Source organism: Pezoporus flaviventris, unplaced genomic scaffold (assembly GCF_033815535.1).
Source record: "Pezoporus flaviventris isolate CSIRO_AGI_PZ_B2104156 unplaced genomic scaffold, CSIRO_AGI_Pfla_v1 ptg000001l, whole genome shotgun sequence".
Lineage (NCBI taxonomy): Eukaryota > Metazoa > Chordata > Aves > Psittaciformes > Psittacidae > Pezoporus > Pezoporus flaviventris.
This window is the reverse complement of record NW_026892549.1, coordinates 9,528,703-9,553,316: the sequence shown is the minus strand read 5'-3', so window position 1 is coordinate 9,553,316 and position 24,614 is coordinate 9,528,703. Positions and strand designations below refer to the sequence as shown.

The following is a 24,614-nucleotide window of genomic DNA, read 5'->3' as shown; positions in this document are numbered from 1 at the left end:
ACATACAGCAAGAACGAATGCTACTATTAAACTGCATGTTTGATAAGCTTTCCACAGGACAACACTTTTCCACAGCCAAACTAGCTTTGGATAGTGTGTGCACATAATAGGTCTGTGCAGAATCAAATGCGTGGCACAATATATTTCCTTTGACAGTGCTAATTGATTATTATAATTCATCGTTATCTAAATTGTTAAATTCAACAGTTTACCATATCCTTTTGTTTCTTTGTTGCTCGGACATAATACAAATAGGAAGAGTTAATTACTGCATGTAACAACAGAGATGAATTTCATTGTCTGCTTCACTTGATTGAAGCTGTGTTGAATCACAGCTGTGGATTTTCAGTAATGGTGAAGAAAAGGAAGCAGGAATTCTTTTGCAATGAAGCTGCTTTTTGGTGGTAGTTAGCATTTTTATTTTCAATAGTATTCTTTTTTCAGCTGGGCTGTATTGTGCTTGCTTTGCTGTAGTATTACCTAGTTGTGCAAGCTAAAATCATGTGTGCATTGATCCTGTTGGGAATCAGTGTGGCATTCTTTTAGGAATACAGCACAACTTGTACAAGTAAAAAGACTGCATTTGTGTCTAAAATGACTTACTCCACCAGATATGAGCACTTGGCTTTTTTCCTTCAGTGCTCTGGTGATGTTCAGATCTGCATCTGCTGGGTAAAAGGAAGTAGTGCTGTCAGCAAGGTAACTCCAGAGAGATTAAGTGGTGGCTTGATTTATTTAGATCCCTAAAGCTCTGATCTACACTGCTATCTTCTAAGATTTGGTGTAACTTTGCTGTAAAATGTGGGATCTTTTCAGCTGATCTGAAATGATATGACAAAATGGTTCGTAGTGACAAGATTTTGGGGGATTATTTTGCCAGTAGAGGGCTGTGTTAAACTGAATAACTCCTCCTTGTTCTCATATTTTCACTGAGTAACAGCTGAAGGCATATGGTTGTTTTCAAGGACAAAATGAGTAAATTACTGGATTTTTTTAGAAGCTACTAAATGATTGATTATTTAAAATCAGAATCACATCACTTTTACAGTACAACACAGTTTTGTGTCAGTCTAATTAGACTGAATTCTGGTCTTTAAAATATATCACACCTACCTGTTTATTCTAAACTGTTCAAGGTTGATAGCTACAGCCCTAATAAGTCATTAAACTGACGTGATACACAGCAACAGCAGGTAGCTTTGCTATAATGAAACAAATGAGAAAAGAACTGTTTTTCAGAGGTACATGTTTTGTTTTGTTGTGGCCTCTAAACTAGCAGTCATTATTCAGGCTCTGTTGCTGCAGGAGTTGACCTTTGGCAAAATATTTTGTTATCCTCAATCTTTTATAGAGGCCTTTTGTGAACTCTGCACAGCTCTCATTTTGCTGATTGCATTTAAAGTCATTTATTGCACAGTGTTTGCCCTCCTAGCAGATGTTAAAGGATTCCCTGCCTCCCCCTTAAAGGCTACTCCTCCGCAGCATCTAATTATAACCTACACAAAAGATTAACAGATGTTATAATTGTCTTAACTCATTGATTAAATAGTTTCTGCATGATTTGCTCTCTCTTCCCCTCACTGCTGATTTGTGAGGTCTTTTTGGATCAGTCTCCTGCATCTGCAATTTGTTAACAGAGGCAGTCTTGAGGTTTTAACTTTTTGGTTTTGTGGTCCAGTTTGAGCAGGTTATAGATGTTCTTCTGGACAATGTGACAGAAAGTGTTAAAAATGGGTGTGTTAATAGTTGCTTTAATTTCACGTATTGCTGTTTTTCCTCTTCCTTTTAACCATTTCATCTGAAATGTATGTAAAAAGCAGACTAATTTTAACGTATGTAAGTTAGAGACTGAAGGGGCAAGTGCTGAGACTTATGTAGCAGTGATTTTTGTCCGTATATTTCAGTTGTCCCTTGCAGAGGGAATTAGTGGCTGAGAAAACAAGTTTAAGAAGAAAATTCCTAGTAGAAGAAAATATCTAATAGGACTTTCCTAGTAAGATCTGAAACAGCAATTAGAAGACTTTGGCTTTCCTTGGGGTTTTTCTTGATGTGGGGTTTTTTTTTCACCTCACAAAATCAAGGTTACTTGATGTTTGAGCTGACTAAACTCTCCTCTGTTGTGTTCCCACATTGAGATGAGGGCTCTTTTCTCAGGTGGATCCATAGTCATCCTACAGCACAACAGTGCCAAGCTTAACTGTTGTTTTATGTTCTTATAGCATCTTGAACTAGGTCAGACAAAACAATGTTTCTTTTCAGAGAGGTGAAACATCTTGCACATGTATTATCACTACTGGGGATTTACTTAAATGTCCTTCTCTGTTGTTTGGATTCTGTATAACTTTTCTTCTTTCACTGACACAGATGTGAGTTGTTGGCAAGTCCGTAAAGATTTCCATGATAGTCTCTGAATGTCCCATAGTTCTATGAACCTGCATCTGTCACAGGGCTTCAGCCTGAAGTGCTCTGCATTGCTTAGTTCAAAATTAGTATAAGAAGACAGGAAAGTCAGTGGAGAGCATTTTCTCACACATTCTGACAAAACCTATGAACGCGTTAAAGAAGAGAAACTGATTAAAGGCTTGAGGCTTGAATTATGGGCTTGATTATTCAAAAGGCATAAAATATTGTGCTATTCCCCCTGCTCATCCCCCAAATCCTACTCAAACATAAAACTGTTGCTTAGATTCCTAGTCAGAGAAACCATCTCATGTTGAGGTTGGGCATACCTTATCCTATCAAAATCCTTTTTGTATTTTTGGTTGCCAAAAATACTTAAGCTCTGTGTGGAACTTTGAGGAATATTGACGCAATTAATGCAAATTCATGGATATGCGGGACATCCTGTGTGATCCTGCTTTGCTGATACTTTGTGGATATATATTCTCTTTACCGTGAACACCACGCATAGTGCTGGCTGTGAGAGTTTACATTACAATATAACCTACAGGGCTCTAGGTTTTCTAATGTTGGTATTTCTCTTATTCGTGAGTTTTATTAGGCTGAATAATCATCTTTGCAATGCACAAAAGCATTTGTCTGGGAGTTCAAAACTGCTCTAGAAACGCGCAGGTACTTTGTTTGTGGAATTAACAAAGAACACTGTATCCTCCTGGCTCTTAAATGACATCTCAGTGCTCCTGAATACTTTTCATATGTGAGCTGTGGGGAATAGATTATACATTTGTAGTAAGTATATTCCAGGGTGCCAACTGTGCTTCTGAAGTGTATTTTAATTATATAGACACCTGTCCACTACCAACTTGTAATATTTCATAGAGGTCAATGAACAGGCAGCTGATGGAAATTACTTTTATTGAATACCAACCTGGTCTGAGTTTGAAACACTGATCCAGAGGTGAAAGGATAAAATCCCAATTGCTAATAATTAGATCTATCCAATCTCCATATTATGCTGGTGGCAAAAGGCATAGGTGCTGTTTGCAGTTAAACATGAGAAACATTTAGAAATTACTAAAAGTTCAACTAAATCATTAAGGATTTTTAACATCTGCTGGAACAGCAGAAAAGTATTAAAGTAAAACCTGGCCTATTTTTAATAAACAGCTCTGTTATGTGTTATATCACTGGCTGTTAGCCCTCACATTTGAAACTAAGAGCTTCATCTTTATTTTGAGGTTGTGCATTTAAATGAAAGACAGCACCAAATGAACAGAAGAGACAATGGTAGCACAATCTACAGAGTTTGGGTTGGCTGTTGTCTGCTTGAGAATCTATACACTTGTCTTGTATTTAATTATGTGCCTTTCCGAAAACTAGTAACTTCCTTCCATTAAGCTGCAATTCTGTCATAGTATTATTGATTAGGAATACATTACAGTGTTCATAGGAAACTATTTCTGTCATTTCTATTTACAAATCTTTAAGTGAATTGCTTTTCTTCTCCTTCACTACAAAATTCCCCTGTCATGAGAAGACGCTTTAAACAGACATTCATAAAAATTTATCAATGAGATGATAATTTTTGGCACAGCCCTGAGAAATGAATGGTCCCTGAGGTACACAGCCATGGCAGCATAACAATGCAGAGGCAGACATATACCACAAACACTAAGTAATATTTTCCTTACTCATGGCAGGCATTAATGGATCCTGTCTCCCTAGTAAAGCACTAAAGTCTCACTTTCACCCACTGGCTGTTGCCTCTTGTGGAAGCAAGCTATCCTTTACCTGTTTACTTATTCCTCTCTACCTGAACTCCAGGTTGGGATCCTGTGTGTTACAGGGGGATCCTGAGCTTGGGTGCACAGTTCAAGAGCTTGTAAGTCTGCGGAGCGTATCTGACACCTCCCTCGCTGAGGGGTCTAACTTAACCAGTAGCAGTGGGAGGCTACATCCCCCTAGCTGCTATCTTACTCAGCTGAGGTGGGGTGGCTTACCCTGGTGTGAGGCAAACCAAAGGTTAAGATTTAACTCGAAGGATCTTCACCCAAGACAACAGGAAGGATAAGGCACATTCTTGTGGCTTTAGGTCACACCCTTGGGCAAGAAGTCCCATGAAGACCCCACCTTGCTTTCCCCTTTTGTTCCTCTCTCCCTTCTCAGAGTTCCACTCAGAGGTTCTCTTGTCTCTGATAGCTCCTGGTAACATCACAGTGAGCTAACAGGGAAAATCAAAGGTGAACAGAACCTTTCTGTTGGCTGCAGCCAGCATCCTGCTCAAGACCCCCACTATTACAGAAAAAGGGTCCAGTTCTAAATAAAAAAAAAAAAAAAGCTGCCTTAATGCTTCCTACTTTGGCCTGCAGGGGAATGAGGTTTGGATCTGTGGAGGGAGTAGAAGATATCTGGCTCATTGCCTGTGTACCTGCATTTGGTTGGTTGGTGGCAGAATTGTCTCTGGACCTTTGCTGGGTTTAATTCTGTTCTGTTTGGATTTCCACAATCGGATTAATCTTGACAGAATAGCCAAGAGGTGAATGAGAACCAAGCATCTTCTGCTGTACTGTGCAAAATTTGGAGAAAGAATCATGCCCCACTTTAGGTACATAGTGATGTACATATCCGGTAGATAGAGTATTGATAGAGCAGCAGTGCTAATAGGAAGTTTCACTATTCAAGTCTTTGACAAAGAGAAATTATTCTGCAAATGGCACTTATATATACTATATATTATTACCTTCACAGTATAGTGGAGAAACTGAGACAGCAGAACTTCGTGAACCAACCAAAACTACCCACTCAAGAGCAGGGATTCTACTCAAAAGTGTGGGCAAACACTTAAGGCTTATCTGAAATGAACCAAGTACATTCTTGCTTGCTTATGTCCGAAACTGTTCCCCCCTCCCATACACACCCCATAAATCTTATGCAAACCCAAATACTTTAAAATGCTATATTTAGTCTCAAAATACACTTTTAAATTCTAAGAGGATACTTTAGGACGCACAAATGTACCACACTTTCCCTTTCCTCACTAAAAATTCTTTATTTTAGCTGAAATTCAAGCTGAACAGTAGTATTGGATAACTTTGGTTATTCCAAGGCTGGAGATGCATAAACTATAATGTTAAAAGTTTTACCTAAATCTGCATGGCATTACTTCTAAGAAATAATCTAGGAGGAAAAAATCCTATTTGAGGTGCTAACATGAACTCCGTAAGAAAAAGTCGATGAATAATCTTGTGTCAACCCAACTTGCTTTGCTGTCTACTGAAAGCAAAGGCATCTTTCTTTTTTAGTGGACAATGAACTTCTGAAAGGTCTGTATTTATTATTTGTTTTCTTTTGTGCCACTTCCAGTAGTTTAATGATTTTATTTTGCATTTTAAATGCACGAATGTGAGGGAGAGAGGCTGGAGAATTTTAATAGTATGCCCCTGTCTAATATTATCTGGACAGTAGTGTATCCATAATCCCAAAGTGTCAAATTATTATGGGTGATGGCAGACTATATGTTCTTTCCCATTTCACTTGGTAGAACTGAGTACAGATGAGTTAGAGACTGGTAGAATGACATAAAACGTAGGAGAATTATGAACCTTTTAAGTAGGAAATTCATGAATGTTTTTTAATTTACATTTTTATTATGTTTCTGGCACATGGAAAAATTAGAAATCAGTGTGTATCAGCAAGTCTTCACTCTGTGAAAGGGGAGTAAGCACTGCTGGCAGCTGACTGCATGGGAGGAAGGATGGAGTGGCTCTTCTCCCAGCCAAAGCAAAAAACTTCTACTCTTATTGTGTCTAATGTGGATCAACCACCACAATTTATAAAGAGGGACACTGAAAGGGAGAGAAGGGTCTTTTCCTCCCCATCAGAGTCTTCCAATAAGTCATCACTCACTTTCAGTGTATTCTACTGTACTTCATCCTGCCTAATTTTTTAATATGACCAGTGTCATATAAATCTGGGAATTGATCTGTATTGGATTTCACTTCAGGTAATTTCTTCAGATACTCAGCATCATTTCCCCTTCTTTATTTCTTTTCAGCCTGTTGTTGATAACCTAATCAGTTCCTCACTGTCCCTAGTGTTTGTATATGTCCCTCAAACTTGCATAGGTGGTCATTCCTTCTCATTTTAGTCTCCTCTTTGTCATTATTTGAAACTACTATGAAGGATCTTGTTAATCGTTTCCCACCAAGTCAATACTTTAATCATCTTTGCTGCTGTTGTCTGAATTCCATCAATTTTGTCTGTCCTTTTTGCCCACAGCTGAATTCAGTATTTGAGATGAGCTCAGTCTAGAATTGCAGAAGAAAAAGAGGTGAATGGCTGTTTGGTATGCTGACACTGTTCAGTGTTCTGTCACCATCTAAGGAAATATGGATGAAGACAGCACATCTTTCATTTTTAATGTTTTCATAATAGTTTTCTTGGCCATAAGATGAAGATGGAGTTTAATCTGTGTGTATCTGTTCCTCTTAATTTTACGGTCTTGATATCCCACAGTCCTACATGCTCTGTTGTGTCAGAATAAAGTGAATTTGAATTGGCTAGGGATATCTCCTGGAATTTTATTTTATATATACTTATTGTTATCCAGGGGGTACATCTCAATGAAACTGAAGGAAGTAGAGCTGAATTGTACCCTGTCACCTTTCTGCTGTGAGCATGAAGGAGAGATGTTACTGAAGTGTGTTTGGGAACACTGAAGCTGAATTCTGCTGGGTGTCATCCTTGGCTGATGTTAGGTTGGTTGAAATTAGAGTAGACTTCTAACTTCTGTAAAGGCTGGACAGCCAGAGACTAGCTGAAGGATTTCAGAGCAATAGTTGTGGTACCTCCAAATTCACCTCTGGTACCACATCTCTTTTATGTGTCTTGGCTGTAGCAGTGGACAGCAGAGTCCAAAGAACTATAGCTGCAGTTATAGCTGGCCTGACTGTAAAAGGACTCAGTGAAGGTACTTGCAGATCAAAGTAAGTGATATGTGAGGAATTTTTCTGATAAAAATATGCACAGAGTCCTGTGCAGGTAGCGCATGGAGCTGCCCAGTCTAATGAGACTGCATATTCTTGCTTTGTTTCCATGCTACAGTCTGTTCTTTCAAACCAGGGGCTGGCACTGGAGGAGATTGGCACTGTCTTTCCGTTCTTGTTTCCCAGGGTAGAGTTTAGTCATGGTAGGGTGGAGGAGCTATTTTCAGATTATGCAGATAGATGAAGTTGAACCCTTTCCCAGTTACCCTCTTTCCAGGTCATGGAGAGATGACATTTATTTCACTGCACATTATCTTCCCTTTTTTTTTTTCATCAGACAGAAAGGGATTACGAGCTCGATTCAGTTTCTTGCCTGGGCTGTTCTTAAACTAATACCTTCATTATAAAGTTATTGCCTGTAACGGAAGGATAGGCCCTGACCCACTGGGAGTGTCTGTACAGCAAGGTGAAACTTGAGACACTAGGTTACAATCCACAAAGCCCCAGATTCATTAGAAACAAATTCTGCAGCCCAGACATTGAAATGTTCCCTCTAATACAAATGGCTTTCTTTATAGGACAATGTGCAGCGCTGGGTGCTGAAGGTGTTACTAGTGACAGAGGAAATATTTTTACAATACTTTGTCTTGAGAGTTTTCCTTTGAGCCACATGAACATTTGGAAGTGTTACCAGTGCTCTGGAGAGTAAACCTAGATGTCTCAATGCTGTCACTAAGTTAAGATGATTTTAATAATTCTTTATATCCATGAGCTGGAATACATCAGTAAATAAATGATCTTTCATTCCTTTCATCTATGATGCCAGGGAGGACCGAACAGGGTAGCATTCACTTGGGACACTTCATCTCAGAAAACTGCTTTCATTCACCAAAATGTTCTGTTAGAAAATGTTTCTAGCAAAATACTTCATTGTGCATAGACTGCAGAATGAGTGAATGAGAAACAAGAGAGGTGATTGTAATAAAAACCTCATAAGGATATTCATTCTCTGTATCTGATGGGCTTGTGTTCAGATCACAGAGCCATCCTGTGAGTGTACAGCCATCATCCCTTTTAAAAGTGCAGGTGGAAGGGGTGGAGCATGCACAAACCCAATGATTTTTAGTGGTCTCTCTGGACTGTGATTAGGACAGATGGGCAAGCAGCAGAGACGCTGACTGAAATGCACTGGTCTCAGAGAGGAAGGGATCTTTAGGCACATTTCAGGAGCTCCTAGTTCTACTTTCAGAAATGGAGTTGGAATTCTACCTTTGTTTACAGCAGAGATCCTGATATAGGTCTTACACATAGGCTTGAAATTCTTTAACTTACTTAAACAGTGCCTTGATTTACACCAATGAAAGAAAAATTAAAAAAGCCCACAAATCAAACTGAGCAAAATGTAGGAAACTTGGTTGTGTATATTAAATTCTTCCCTCCACTTAGTTTTCTGTCAGACTTATTCAGATGTTAGATTTAATTGCGTGCATTTTTCTGAACATCGCAATGTATTAAATGAATATATATGAATTTGGTATGTTATCTTTATTGGCCTCTTAAACCAGATGTTGCTGCCTCTGATGAGGATTTGTAATTCAGTGTTTGAAACCTAATGAAATTCCAGTTTGGGTTTCTGCTGGAAGCTAGCCGTTTTACCATGAGAAACAGCTAGCTCTAACAATGATGTACTAGATTACAGAAGTTGCATGTAGTTGATGCCAGAGGTGTCTTTATTAGAATATAAATGGGACTTTGTTTTTGAACCTCAAAATCTCCACATAACCCTTTACGTCTGTGTATAGTAACAGTGAAATTTCCTGAGGTCCTGGAGTTCAGCTTCTCCAGATGCTTGGAACTGCCTGTCACTGACCTAAGCTTAGCTGTGGTTCCCGAGGGACAGAAATGTGTCCCTCAGACATAACTGATGCTGTTGCTGTGCTCAAAGCATACCTTTTGCTGATTAACAGCCTAGATAGCAATACATTGCTGAAAGAGGCTTAGTGGCTAAGGGAACCCATCTTTACCATATAATAATCTATATCACATAATTTATAATCATATGAAGTAATAATATCTAATAACAAGTGATTAGAAACTTACTCAAGAAATAGGATCTTTGGATCTAATGTTTCCTTCAGCCTGAATCACCTCAGTCTTGCCTTGCTATCTCTTTCTTGGATATAAGTCTTAAAATGTTCAGAAGGATTTGATTTCAGGGCAGGAACTAAGGATACACAAGCACTATTGTCATAATCTGTTTTTTATTGATGATAACACTGTAATATATCCTTTTCTTCCATGCTGTCCTGAAACAGATTCATGCTTTCTGTCTGCTTGTCTTTCATCAATTTTTTCCTGAGTAATTTTATTGCATGATATGAATGCTTCATATGTCTCATAAAAGCAAACGGGGGAGAGTAATCCTTTGACCTTTCCAGCATTCTTTGGTGTAATTTACTGGTGATTCGTCTCCCTGTAGCATGGCCCTGGAACCCCATGATAAAAATGGACAGCCAATCCAAACAGAAAATGCTGAAAAGGTTAAAGCTTTGATTATGTTAGTCTATAAATGTTCACAGTTTTTTCTTGGCCAGAAAGAAAATGAGAGCTGAAAATGGCAATGGATGAATCATGCTTATTACAGAATACGGAAATGATATCTGCTCAACCCTTTCTTGTTAGTACTGAAATAACGTAATCTTGTGCCCTCTCATTTTATGTCACTGCAACCCACCTCATCCTCTTAAATGAATGCATGCATCCATTTAATTAACCTGGTGAGATACTGAGATATAAATCTTTTAAATGCTTCTCATGCAATTAATCTTGACAGCTGTCATATTAATAACATCTTTAATGCTATATTCTTTATTTTTTGATTTATTGAAATTCCTGGTATTATTTTGAGCACACTGATAGGTTTGCTAGATTTAAGCCCTTAATCTTAAATTGTTTAAATCCTAGAATCAATTCTATAGAAAGCTTTACTGGTTGTTTAGTTTGCTGAATAAATGGAAGATTATCTTTCATGAAGAAAGCATAAATGTGTTTTGAAAACTGTGGTTGAAACAGGGTGGAAATTAGTAGCTGAGATGCTTTATTTTAAATGCTTTTTTTTTCCAGAACATTTTGCTGAGAGTCTGTTCTTTGCTGGCAAGTGATCACCAGTCAAAAATTGTATGAGACTGTCCTTCGTGCTCTGTTGATTCCCTTTCAAGAGAAGGGATAAGGGCAGGATAGATCCATAGTATTTGGCTCTCAAATTCATCAACGTTCAGTTTCTGTCATGCGATATTGTCATTATGCTTAATTTAAATCACAACAAGGATGCAAAGGTTCTTTGTCTAGCTCTGGCCTTTCCCACTCTTTGGGAGTGCTTTATCATGGCCTTGTGGATGGCTGCTGGACAGTTTTCAACCAGAACTAGGGGACCATTGGGTTAGGGAGTGGTTTGGATCACAAAATAATTTGCAGAGCATAGCTGGCTCTGTGCACTGCCTCTACAGCTCCAATGTCCTTTGGAACAGCTTTAGAGATAGTAAGAAATTCAGGGTGCATCAAAATTAATTATCCCACAGGAAAATGAAGGGAATTAGGAAAGAGTCTTCTATCTAGATATTTTCTGACTTGACATATTTTTTAGTATTTTACAAAGCCATTCAAGATATCTAGATATGTAGGCAGAATGGGACAGCAGTGCTGTATTTGCTGCCTTGTAATTCCCATTGTATTCTACTTATCTAAGCATTTTAGGTTCCTGCACTGGAATTTGTCTAATTTCATTAACTCATTATTGCTGGCACATGGCACATTCTCCTTCCCTCTCTGCAAAAATGCATCTTGCTTATCTAAATCACAGAATCACAGAATCCTAAAGGTTGGAAGGGACCTCAAAAGATCATCTAGTCCAACCCTCCTGCAAGAGCAGGATAACCTAGAGTACATCGCACAGGATCTTGTCCAGGTGGGCCTTGAATATTTCCAATGTAGGAGACTCCACAACCCCCCTGGGCAACCTGTTTCAGTGCTCTGTCACTCTCACAGTAAAGAAATTTTTCCTGATGTTCACATGGAACCTCCTATGCTCCAGTTTAGACCCATTGCCCCTTGTCCTATCACTGGACATCACTGAAAAAAACCTAGCTCCATCATCCTGACACTCACCCTTTACATATTTGTAAACATTGATGAGGTCACCCCTCAGTCTCCTCTTCTCCAAGCTAAAGAGTCCCAGCTCCCTCAGCCTCTCCTCATAAGGGAGATGTTCCATTCCCTTAATCATCTTTGTGGCTCTGTGCTGGACTCTTTCAAGCAATTCCCTGTCCTTCTTGAACTGTGGGGCCCAGAACTGGACACAATAATCCAGATGCGGCCTCACCAAGGCAGAGTAGAGGGGGAGGAGAACCTCTCTTGACCTACTAACCACACCCTTTCTAATGCACCCTAGGATGCCATTGGCCTTCTTGGCCACAAGGGCACATTGCTGGCTCATGGTCATCCTCCTTTCCACCAGGACCCCCAGGTCCCTTTCCGCTTCACTACTGTCCAGCAGGTCAACCCCCAACCTGTACTGGTGCATGGGGTTGTTCTTCCCCAGATGCAAGACTCTGCACTTGCCCTTGTTGAATTTCATCAAGTTCCTCTCCACCCAACTCTCCAGCCTGTCCAGGTCTCGCTGAATGGCAACACAGCCCTCTGGTGTGTCAGCCACTCCTCCCAGTTTAGTTATCATTGGCAAACTTGCTGAAGGTACACTCAGTTCCCTCATCGAGGTGGTTGATGAAAATATTAAACAGCACTGGTCCCAGCACCGACCCCTGAGGGACTCCACTAGTCACAGACCTCCAGCTAGATTCTGCCCCATTGACCACAACTCTTTGCCTTCTTCCTTCCAACCAGTTCTTGATCCACCTCACTACCTGATCATCAAGCCCACACTTCCTTAGCTTATCTATGAGGATGCTGTGGGAGACAGTATCAAATGCCTTACTCAAATCAAGAAAAAACACATCTACCGCTCTACCATCATCCATCCACCTAGTTACTTGCTCATAGAAGGCTGTAAGGTTGGTCAAACATGACTTCCCCTTGGTAAAGCCATGTTGGCTGCTCTTAATGACCCCCTCATCCTTGATATGTCTAGAGATGGTGTCAAGAATAAGTTGTTCCATCACCTTTCCAGGGATGGAGGTAAGGCTGACCGGTCTATAATTATCCGGGTCCTCCTTCTTGCCCTTCTTATAGACTGGCGTGACATTTGCCATCCTCCAATCCTCAGGCACCTCTCCTGTTTCCCACGACTTACCAAAGATGATGGAAAGTGGCCCAGCAATGACCTCCGCCAGCTCCCTCAGCACCCGCGGGTGTATTCCATCCGGACCCATCGATTTATAGATGTCCAGATTACTTAACTGATCCCTAACCCAATCCTCATCCACCAAAGCAAACTCCTCTTTTATCCTGACTCCTTCCGGGGCTATAGGAATCTGGGTCCCCCGGGGAGAGTCTGCAGGAGTAAAGACAGAGGCAAAGAAGGCATTCAACACCTCTGCCTTCTTTATATCCTCTGTCTCCAGGGCACCCACCTTGTTCAGCAGTGGGCCTATACTGCTTCTTGTGTTAGTTTTATGCGCTATGTATTTGAAGAAGTCCTTTCTATTGTCCTTGACCCGACTTGCCAGATTAAGTTCCAAGGAGGCCTTAGCTGTCCTAATTGCTTCCCTACATCCTCTAACAGCTGTCCTATATTCCTCCCAAGTGGCCAGCCCCTCCTTCCATAATCCATAGATTCTCTTTTTTCCGCATGAGTTTGCCCAGCAGTTCCTTGTTCAACCATGCTGGTCTCCTGGCTCCTCTACTTGACTTCCTACTCATTGGGACACTCTGATCCTGAGGTTTGAAGAAGTGGTCTTTGAATGCTGACCAGCTGTCTTGAGCCCCTTTACCACCTAGTACCCTTTGCCATGATACTTCCCTTAGCAATTGATTGAAGAGGCCAAAGTTTGCCCTTCGGAAATCCAGAAATGTGGCCTTGCTAGGTATTCTATTCCTCCCACACAAGATCCTAAACTCCATCTCATGGTCACTGCAGCCCAGGCTGCCATTGACCATCACTGCTTCAACCAGACCCTCCTTGTTGGTGAGTACCAGATCCAGCAGTGCTCCTCTCCTAGTTGGTTCGTCCACCATTTGCATTAAGAAGTTATCATCAGTGCACTGGAGGAACCTCCTAGACTGTGAATGACTGGCTGTGTAAGTCTTCCAGCAAATGTCGGGGTAGTTAAAATCCCCCATGAGGACCAAGGCATGTAGTAAAATAGTAACCTAATCCAGTGGGTGTGGATGTGCAACGTATACACTAGGGCTAACAAACTGCTGATGAGCCTAAGCAAATACCTGGGAGTACTGGGCATTAGACAGGCGGGTCCTGCTTATGGCATTGCTATGAAATACATTGTGGACGAAACAAGAAACATTTAGCTAAGTTTCAGGTTGCAGAAATGCCAATGTCACTGTAGTTTTCTGTTTCCCAAGTGGAAGGAATTATTTTTCCACTTTATCACTCCAATCCCTGACCAGGCTAAATACCATGATGGGGAGAGATAGGGGTGTGGTAATGAAACCATTTTCATGGCTCACTTACAAGCACTAGGCAGAGTTTTCTCATCTTTTCTGAAGGTGGGGTCTTCTGCTGTTACTGCTCTGATGGTTTGAACACTCTACCATTAACAAAAAAAACAAACAAAAAAGCCAAACCAAAGCCCCCCAGAAAACCCAAACAAAACACAACACAAAGGAAACAGTGAAATGCTCAGTATGAAGCTAGCTGTTTTTGAATGGCCTATACCTGAGAAGTTAAATGTAGTGATTTTATAGATCAGAACAATCTTTAATCTGTTGAATACACACCAACTCCTTAATTATGGATTTATTATTTTTTTTTTCCAGTTCTAAAAAGGCCCATACAAACCGTACCCTACTTATTTACACTTTTTCTTCTGTTTTTGTACAAAGACCACCAGAAAAGAAAATGCACATTGGCGTTATGCAAAAGAAGCAGAGCTGGACAGAGACATTACATTTAATTTGGCTCTTGGGAAGCAGAATCAATCCAGAGATTGCTAATGAGATAGAAAATCTCTCACTTTTAGGTCACCTGTTCATTCTAACTAACATTTTCATTGATGACAATCTTTACTTTCTCATAGCTTCTTCCTGACCTATGCTAGCGATATTATTTTCATTCTCCTTTCATTGCTGAGGACAATACCAGTTCTTGTTACTCTCTTTCAGTCTTAAAGTATGGCTGTCAAACAAGCAGAGCTATCAGAGTAGAAAAAAGTGCTTAAGGGTGATCACTGTATAATTTTGGCTTCATTCTGTTACCCAGCATTTTGATGTCCACATCACAAAACTTGTCCTCTTGCTAGCACCTCAGAAAGACAAGCAGACTGCTGAGAGGGAATGCCTTACTGCCCTACGGGTGTTTTGCCTTCTGGCAGTGTTAAGGTGTGCAAAGCAGAGTGTGGTGAGGCTACCCTACATCTATCCTGAATTTAAATGAAAGGACACTAGTTTACAGAGCTGTCATTTTTATGTGTTGTAACTTCTAAATTTATACTAATTTGTAAGAGAAAAATAAATACAGTGTATTTCCAGTTACCAAAGAGATATTCTGTGTGCTAGTTCCCAGTTGGCATATGTTGGCATAGCTCTGTTGCAGTGTAACTGCAGTTTCAAACTGTCTGAAAATATGTTGGGTGCTTATCTACAGAATATAATGTTATGAGTTTTCATCAGCTAAAGCAATATACATCAATCACCCTTTGTTACTACTAGAAATGAAGGTATTATAATCCAAGGAACTTCTTGCATAGATTTTAGAGAGTACTTTTCTCTGTTAATCACACTGTTTCTCCAGGGCATAGTTTTGGAGCCATTTCCTCAAGTAATGAAGATTTTTGTATTGAGTGCTAAAAATACTGCACTTTAGGTTGTATAATCAAGCTCTGGCTCTGCCTCTGGCTTGCTGGCTTTCTGAACAGTGAGGGTATACCATATTGAAGCAAGATTCCACTTAGGTCTTCCCCTGAGAATTTTTTCTATGTCCATATAAAACCTTCTTCCCTGAGCTCAATGAAAAACTAAGACAGTAGGCAAACATCTGGGACCTGAATTCTCTTAGACTGATCCCCATACACTCCTTGAGGATACAAGGAGGATATGAGGATAACCGCCAAGTACTTCTAACTTCAGTGCCTTCCCCAACTTGCTCAGCATAGATGAACTCTATAGTCCCTTAGAGAACAGTCCTACAGTGGAAAAATTTCCTGCAGCACAAAGAACAGTAAGATGTTCCCCCAAAGGTTTGGCAAAGTACATGTATGAGTGCAGTATCAATGATGACGCCATAAATCAGAAGTGGGTTTGCAATAGTTCACAGTTCAGCCAAGCTAAATGGGACAGTCAAGGTCTGAATGTTGATCACTGGGGTCTCTGCTATAAAGGTACCGACAAGCAAATTGGTCAGGGAAGGCGGATAAATTTCTACAGGCTGTTTTCTTGGCAATACAAATAGCATTTCTGATGACTGGGCAAAACTGATTCTGAGTGCTTTTACATTTCAGAACTGTTACATCTGGACGACCATTCTCTGCTGAGCTTCCCAGTGGATGCAGTACTGTATTTCAGATTGTTGTTAGTCTCAGAGGAAGAGAGATTTACCTGGGAGGGTAATTTTTTGTCTGTGACAAATAGTATGATGCATAAAAATGACCATTCCAAGATGAAAACTTGTTCTGGTTTTATGTACTTAACTCTGATGATCAGTTTTCTTTAAAGGCCTCCTGAGCTGGGTACTTTGAGGCACCAGCATATGTTGCTACAAATGATGTATTATGTTCTCTGACAATTACCTTTGATTCAAAACTTTAAGTGGGTTCAGCCTTAGGTTGTTAACTCTTTAGGAGAGATCTGTGACTGCTAATGGTAACACGCCCAGAGATTTTTTTCCATGGTATGTGTGTGTGTGAGGAAGTGGAGTGTGCAGTCTGAGGCTGCTTCACCAGTACATGGGTAGGTTCATGTGCTGTGCCAGGTATGGGTTACAATAAATCCACTCCTTGAGGTGCCCAAGGCAGCGTAGCATGTAACCTATAGGAATAATTAATAGTAATGCTTGACCTTCTGCAGCGATAATGGGCTCCTACTGTAGCTCTCCAACTGGTTTGCTCCTAAGTGGTTATGTGCTTGCTGATCAACGAAGACTCCCTTGGTGGAAGTCCTGCTCTCCAGGCATGATGAATGCAGAGAAGAATGATACAAATATTGCATAAGGGCTTTCTCTTGCCAGTTTCTGGTGTAATCACAAAAACAGTGTGATACATTGCCTCTTGTGTTTGTTCCAATCTGTTTTGGTATTTCTTTTGAGGCATGATTACTAATCAGCAAACAATGGTAATTGTGTTAATGTGTACAGTAATTGTGTAAATTGTGTAAATATAATAGCATACCACTGAGATCCCTTATAAACTGAATGTAACAGTGTCTGTAGCTTTAGGATTGGTACTACTAAAAGGAAGCAAGGGCTTACAGATAAACCTGGGAAAAAAAACACAAGGCAGGAATGAACACAGTGCAATAACTGGTTTTCCTATCATTGTGTGTACATGTTCTCACTGCATGCATTCCTTAGATGAATGTGTATAGTGGGTAATTTATCCATTTTGGAGAAAATGGCTTGAATTCTGGTCTTGTGTAAATGAAAACCAGAAGTACAAAACAAGTGCTGTTTAATAGAAGGCTGAATTTCTCACTGGATGGCTTGGTACCAGACTAATTGTGGCTTCCCCATGGGGAATATTTTACAAGAGTAGTCCCAGTTATGATGCCCACAGTGGACCTGATGATCCTGGGTTGCATGCCTCTGGGAGTCCTCCAAATTCCAGCTGGCTTTGGAGGCTTAGCCTGGGCATTCTGTTTTCCATGTAGGTGGCCTGTGCTTGACCCATAGTCAGACTCCTTTGTGCCCTCATGGCAGAGCATTTAGGGACAACTTGAGGAATGAGTTGTGTTGGTTTTATCTGCTTAGTATCCCCACAGTGACAGATGGGTGGTTGAGAAATCACATTTATCCATACCCATGCAAATATATCTGCAGGGCACATGCTTCTTTTGGGAATGCCAGCTGTGTTACCCTACAGCCAAGCTCAGTGGTATTCATGCATCACCTGGCTGTTTGTGACTGAAGGTTTTGTTCACAGTAAGTAAAAAGGATCAGAAATGGACAGATATGTCTTTTGCTTAGTATTGTTTTTCAGCCAAATGCAGTGAATTTCTATAGATTCAGCATTAAGCAGTGCTGTATGAATGTCTCAGTCTTACTAAAATTGTTTTTAAATAGGCTTTCATATCAGCTCTTGACTAAAAAAAATGTGGACAAATTCTTGTAGTGAAAGCTCTTTGTATTTAATGGGAGTTAGCCCAGATTAAGAGAGATAGCATCTTGCCCTCTGATACAGTAAATGTAGTCAGTATGAGATTCCTATACTTGGTTCTGTATTTATGAGCATATCTGTCTGCTTTAATTTAGGCTAGATTCTGACTTCTGTTGTTCTGTTCCTACTTTCTGAATCCTGAATAAATTCATTAGCTTTGCCCATGCTCCTGAATCATACACAATAAATATTACCTTAAAATACAAGCTAAAACTTTCTTACACGTATATTATCAGACACACTTGGGAAAAGAGAGAGCTGTAGTTACTGGTAAACTGTAGCTTGGTTTTAGTAGAAACCACCAGCCAGGAACAGTCAAATCCTATAAAACTGGAAAGACTCACTCCCCTTGTGATAGCTTCACAGAGTGAAGTTCCCCAGCCATTCTGTACAGGCAGGTGGGCTGTTTGATTAACACAGCAGAATCTTTGACCTTAAAAACTTAAACATGCTAAGGGCATTCGTGTCTCATTAAGGATAATGGGAGTTGAAAGCTTTTAGAACTCTTCAGGATTAGGTCCAAAATATGTACATCATAGCAGCAGCACAGATGTGCCAACAAGCAGGACTTACTGAGGAGTGCAATTAATGTGAAGCGAACTGTTTCCCTCCCCGCCTCCCACTCCCCAGCCTCAGGTAGTTTGTTGGCTCTGCAAATCCAGATCCCAGCCCAGTTCAAAAGAGACTATGAAAACATGGGGTGTCTTGATAAGGACAGTAGTAGCAGATTATTTTTTTTCTTTGAGAAGTGACCCAAACATATTGGTAATATTTCTGTCTGGAGAGTTTAGCTTTTCTGGCACAGAAAATTTGTTCCTGGAACGTAGCCTACTATAGACACAAAGCCATTAGCTGCTGGGTTATTACGAAGTTAATGATGAAAGACAGAAACTGTTAGTAAGATACTGAAATGTGCATTTAATTTTGATTTTTTTTTAACTTTATTTTTTTTTTTAGTGATGCTGGAAACAGTCTGACATTTCTAGCTGATCAAAAGGAAAACAAGTAACCTCAGCTATGGAGAGAAAGAGACAGCTACAGAAAAGGGAATCTGGGAAAAGACTTTCTCTGGACAGCAGTCTTGTGGTAAGAATGAAAATTTACTGAATTTACTGAATATATCTTCTGTCATTAAAATATAGTTGTTAAGAGACAATACTTATAATGATGTACATTTTAAAGATATTTATTCATCGCAGTATCACAACCTTTTGTGATTGTTAAGATTCTCCAGAGCAAAAGTGCAGGAGGAATTTTACTGCATCCTAAATAGAAACATGTCATCAGGTAGAAGCATGGCCCTGAATTCACTGGATTTACACAAGGAAGGAATCCAGACAAATATACCGAACTTGCAGTTAAAATCCTACTCAGCCTCTATGGGATCACTCTGTATTGCTCTATACTTAGCATATGAGAGCTGTAGGTAGCTGAGGTCATCTAATCGGAAATGTTTGTTTTGCTGTTGAGGATACTAGGAAAAACTTTCACTGTAGTGAATGTGCAAATTGCTCTAATGTCACCTGAAAGAGAAATGTAAATGCCAAGTGCTGTAAAATAGCTGGTTTGGATATACATAGGATTTGGATTCATTGAGATTGTATTCTGAATTTAATTTTAGTTAATATTTTCAAATGGTGACTGAGATTAACGAGGACATTTCATAGCCGTACTATGGGTGCATGACTGGAAAATGCTCATAGATGGTGGAACAGTTGTGTAAGAGGATAAACATGGCAGTGTCAAGTATTCAGCATGCTAGTTTAACAAATACTGAAACAACGAAAGCTTGGAGAGTCAGGGAAACCCATGCCATCTTTGACGTTCATAGAGGTTGTCTTCTGAGGGACAAGTTTGTTCCTGGTTGTTGATATTAGAGTTGCCTCTTTGAGTGTTTGTATGGCTAGCACTGATGCTGGGAAGTGCTGGAAACAAATGGATTTGGCATTGGTAGCTGCAAAGTCTGGGTTTAGGTTCCAGGGGTCACTAATGAACACCAGTTTGGCTCCTTACATGAAAGCCACAAAATATTAAACTTTGCCCAGTGCCACTCATAAATAACAAGTCAAATGATTCATGAAGCAATGCTTGATTAGAGGGAGAAAAGGACTGCAGCAAGGTAACAACACTAGACAACAAGCAAGCATCCCAGAATGTACCAACAGTCATTTGAAGTCCTCATTTCTGATGACTTCTTGAGCAGATATTTCTCCTCTCCTTTAACATTACTGTACACACAGGTAGTGGGACTCCAGAGCCCCGATTGCCTATTACATTGGATGGCATGTCTGTGGTAGTCCCAGTTACCTGAGCTGCTCACAGCCCACTCCAGCCAGCTGCTCCTGCCTCATCTGCACTGTGGCTTGCTGTTGAGATTTGCTTCACCAAAAAGGCTACAAAGACAACCTAGAAAATAGAAACTGTTCTGTCCCATCTCTTTGGTCTTACTTCTGTATCCCGATGCTGTAATGTGTTGCTTTAATTTGTGCTGACCGTTTGTATCAGGGAAGTGTAAGATCACTAGTCTACCTTGAATTTCACACAAATTACAATGTAATTTCCTTTATCTTATACTATACTTGTAGGGTGGTTTTGGTTTTGTATTTTGATGTCCCATCTCTCCCCCTAAAGTAAAAAGCCCACTGACATGCTAAAAGCAGTGAATATGGACTGAGCAGGTTTGTCTATCTACTGATGCCTTTCGTCTGCTGTGCTCCTTAGCAGGAGGCAGCAGAGCAGGCCCTCTCTTCCAGGTTTCTACTGTTCTGCAGATCCTTGAGGACTCTGTGCTTCTCCCTTAGGCCTAAGCTAGCATGTCTGTGCTTCTGGGGTAGTGTTAGCTGGCCAGTGAAGAAATGTGCAGATCATGTTTCAAAAGGGGTCTGTCCTCTTCCTTAGCTTTCAAATGGCACTTATAATAATGAATGACATCTCTTTATTTTGAAAAATAAAAATATTTAGAGAGAAATAATAGTAGTGAAGAGTAGCAAGTCCTCCCCCAGACTCTGAGCTGATCTTGGGACCCTAATGAGATGTTGTTTAAGTTCCCTCCTGTTCAGACCATGCAGCTCTGTGCTCTAATGGTGAGAGGTAGCTGTTTTCAGGTTGTTCAGCCTGCAACAAAAACTGCCTTCTCGACTTTCACACACTCACCAGGCCATGCACTATTAAAACTTTCAGTTGTCTTCTAGCTTGTGTGCAGACAAGGTAGGTTTAGTATGAAATCACAATTTTATCTAACACACTGAGTCAGACAAAATCCAGCTGGTTTTGAATGCTCAGTTGTGTGTTTATTCCCAGGGCCAACCTCTGCTATTAGTTCTAGGCATGCACACCACTGAAACAGACTCCAGCCTAAATCCTGCAGCTAAAATGGAGTTCTGTGTTCCAAACAATTTGCCATGAACTATCAATATTTCTCTGGCGGAAAAAAGAATGCTTACGGAAACTGGGTAAGGGAAATGCTAGCAATTGTGACTTTTTCACAAACATATTGCTCAGTGTTTAAAATCATTTTTCCCTAAATGTTTTCACTGATGCAATGGACTAGATTCAGCCTTTACTTAATGCGTTAAGATAGAAATTTTCTTTTCCCCGAAGTGACAACATGGTCTGCTGTGTGGATGGGAACAAAATGCTAAGTATTTCTGGCTTCCAGTCCCACCTACTGCTACTTTGGACTTAATTTATAGCCAAGACAGTACACTATGCTTAATTTTTTTCCCTGTGGGTGGGTAGCAGAGAGAGGCATTTGCCAGTGTCATAGGGAATATTGGGTGTGTGATGCTATCCAAAGTACTTTGTGTAATAATCATACCTACATATTAAAATGCCCACGAGGACATAATTAGAGGAGCGATAGAAACTGGCTGCATGAGACGGTGATGCTTTCTACCTGCTCTTCAGCAAGTGGTAAGTAGGGTGGGTTATTGTACGCAGCTGGAAAACAGTCTTCAGGCACTGGTTTGAAGTCAGTCAATTTATGCTAGTATGTGCCAGCAGAAGCCCTGTGGCTGATTAGCCAGTATTGTTACAAAAGTTTTGAAGAAAACCTGTGAGGGTAAGAAATATTGCAGTATTTCAATATTTTGAACATATAAACCCATCATACCATCAGGCTGACACACTCGGTTTTAAAACAATATCTTCTGCTGCACGTGGCATTTGGAGGTTATGCTTGCCTGTAGCGTTTCTTGGTGCACGCATCCTTTTTCAGTAGTTGTATACTACAGGTCAGTGTGTATCGAAGCTTTATATTGAGTAGGATATGTGTAACTAGTGTCATCCATACATTTAATTAGAAACATGTGTGCACTGATGTTTGCCGCAACCAATTATTTCACAACAAATTAGAAGAAATGTTTTGAGATTCAAGTGCCTTCAGCTGCCTGTTAGTAAGTCACACTGGATGCCTTGTGATTCCATGAAATTCAACTGGGCAGAACAAAGTACTTTGTACTCCTCTTATTTTCTCCAAATTCCTTTCCTATCGTACCTTTTCTTAATTGATGCCTTCATGTTATATGTGCGTCTTCATTACACTTGTATCCATTCCTTTACCAAACTCTATCAGAGTGCAATGTTTTAGGTGAGTGCCCTGCCTGCGCAAGTCCTTAATTCTTCTATCTCTTCCCAAAGGTTTTGTGTTTAACCTCTCAGGCATTCAGGGCTGGACACTCTGCTTGGAAAATCTGGCCTTGATTTGCTCAAGAGCACTTGTTGCTTGGTAGAGTCTTCCAGCATTATCATTTCTCATGAAGAATTCTGATTTCTGTGTGTTTAAAAGAAACTGGTTTCTACTTTTGTACTCTGGACTATGAGATACAAATAGGCGTTTCTGATAACATTCCTCACCCTGCCTGGCAGTGTTGCTTTTCCCATCTGCATCAGATTGTAGTCATCTTCTGGAATGTTTTTTTCCCCATGATTTAATCTATGAGTATTGCATAGTGAAGTTTGAAACAAAACAAAACAAACACCAAAAAATACCAACAAACCACCCCCCCAGAAAAAATTCTCTTCCTTTCTCATCTCAGACTCTGAATATATAGGGTACAATGATATTTGGTGAAAGAGGAAGAAAAGGAAAAAGTTGTTTCTGAAAGAAAAAAAGGCATGGCTTCAAATTCCTTAGAATATGGGTCTGGGCCTTAAAGATATGAACATAAATTTCATCAGTGTTTTTTATTCAGGCCTATCCCATCAAACAATGAGATTCAGGCTTTAGATGAGGAGGATCCATTTCAGAAACATCCTTCAAACAACATGCCAATGAGAAATTTCATAGGCATTAAAACATTCTTCCTTGCACCACAGACACAGTAACTACTTCTTCATCAGCTCGGGTAAAGAAAAGTTCAGTGTTCTTTCATACACTACTGTATACCCTTCCAGCCAGTGGCTTGGGGGTATAAGCTTTACAATGAGGATAAATAAACCCTTTTTTTAAAAAAAAATAAATATAAATGCACAAATATATTCATAGAATGTGCTTCACAGGACATACTTTTTGAGTGATTATGTACCTTATGAATATCTGAATTAATGCTTTACTGGAAGTTAGTAGTTTGAAGCCATGCATTTTAACAAGACTCAGAATCGTACCACTGTTAAGAAATGCCAGATAATGCAATAGAGGAATTATTGCAAATGCTGTCCAGGTCAAAGAAGAGCCTTGCTTTTCGCTTAAATGAAATTAGATCCCCGTCAGCTTTTAGTCATAATTCATAAGTTTTATTCCAGAAATATCTGGTATAGCCAAAGGCTGTTGCTGCTCTCTAGATTTCCAATACTGACAACTGGTTAGAGAGATATTTTACACCCAGATGCTCATTTACATTTGCAGGCAAAGCAGGTAAGCCTGCAGTGACAATGATGCTTTATAGCTTTATATTCAGGTGAAACAATTGCAAAATACTAACTTCCTAGCAATCCCTACAGGTAATCGTATAAAATCAGTTAAAGAAAATGTTTTTGTAATTTCAGTCTGATACTTAAAACCCAAAACATACCACCCAGGAAGGATATACTTTTTACAGTTTCAATGTAATCTTATACTACCTTTATCGTTTCATCTGTTGAACAAATGATGCTACTGTATTTTGGTTTTAGAAAGTTTTCTTCTGCAAATTTATTACCATCAGAACACCACAATTCTGAAAATCAAACTTGTTTGAGATAGAAGGACTAAAGAAGGTCTCTAATTCTTATTTGTTTCTAAATAACAGATATCTGTCCTATCATGTTATGATATTAGTAAAGATATTTTATAATATGTGTGGTTGTATGAAGATAGACAACAGTGAACAAGGTAGAACTCTGTGTCCTTTTGGATTGTTGCATAAGAAATCAAGACCAAAGTCACTGCTGTTATTGCCACAGTACCTCTCTTTAGATTTAACATACACTGTGAAATCTGTAATGTTGATGGGACACATTTATTTGGAATACATATCTTAGTGGTCACATACCTACCTCCATGTTAGATTGTTTTATGTTTACACTGGGATAGCCATAGGCTATTAAGAGGAAAAGATATTTCAGAGGAATATTCTGCCTTATCATTTGGCTGAAATCCTTTAGATTTTGTTAAAAAGAAAGGCTCTACAAAGTAAAATACTGTATTTCCTGATTGAAATTTTTTTCATGAATAATTGTTTTATGTTAAATATTTCAGCCTATGTCGTTGAAAACTGGTGAATGAAACTAGGTAAAAACAAGATGGAAAAGGATT

At 39.7% G+C, this 24,614-nt stretch overlaps 1 protein-coding gene across 11 annotated transcripts in view; it reads left to right on the top strand.

Annotated features, from left to right (window-relative positions):
* NCKAP5 (NCK associated protein 5) overlaps nucleotides 1-24,614 on the top strand; it is a 507,525-nt gene that overhangs the window by 100,207 nt on the left and 382,704 nt on the right. For 10 of the 11 annotated variants that reach the window (XM_061442407.1, XM_061442190.1, XM_061442334.1 and 7 more), the window contains one exon: nucleotides 18,839-18,967. In XM_061442407.1, the coding sequence (XP_061298391.1) occupies nucleotides 18,899-18,967 (69 nt within the window). In that variant the 5' untranslated portion in view covers nucleotides 18,839-18,898. Of the gene's footprint in view, nucleotides 1-6,117; nucleotides 6,404-18,838; nucleotides 18,968-24,614 lie in introns of those variants that run through there. The other variant, XM_061442562.1, reaches the window with a different exon arrangement.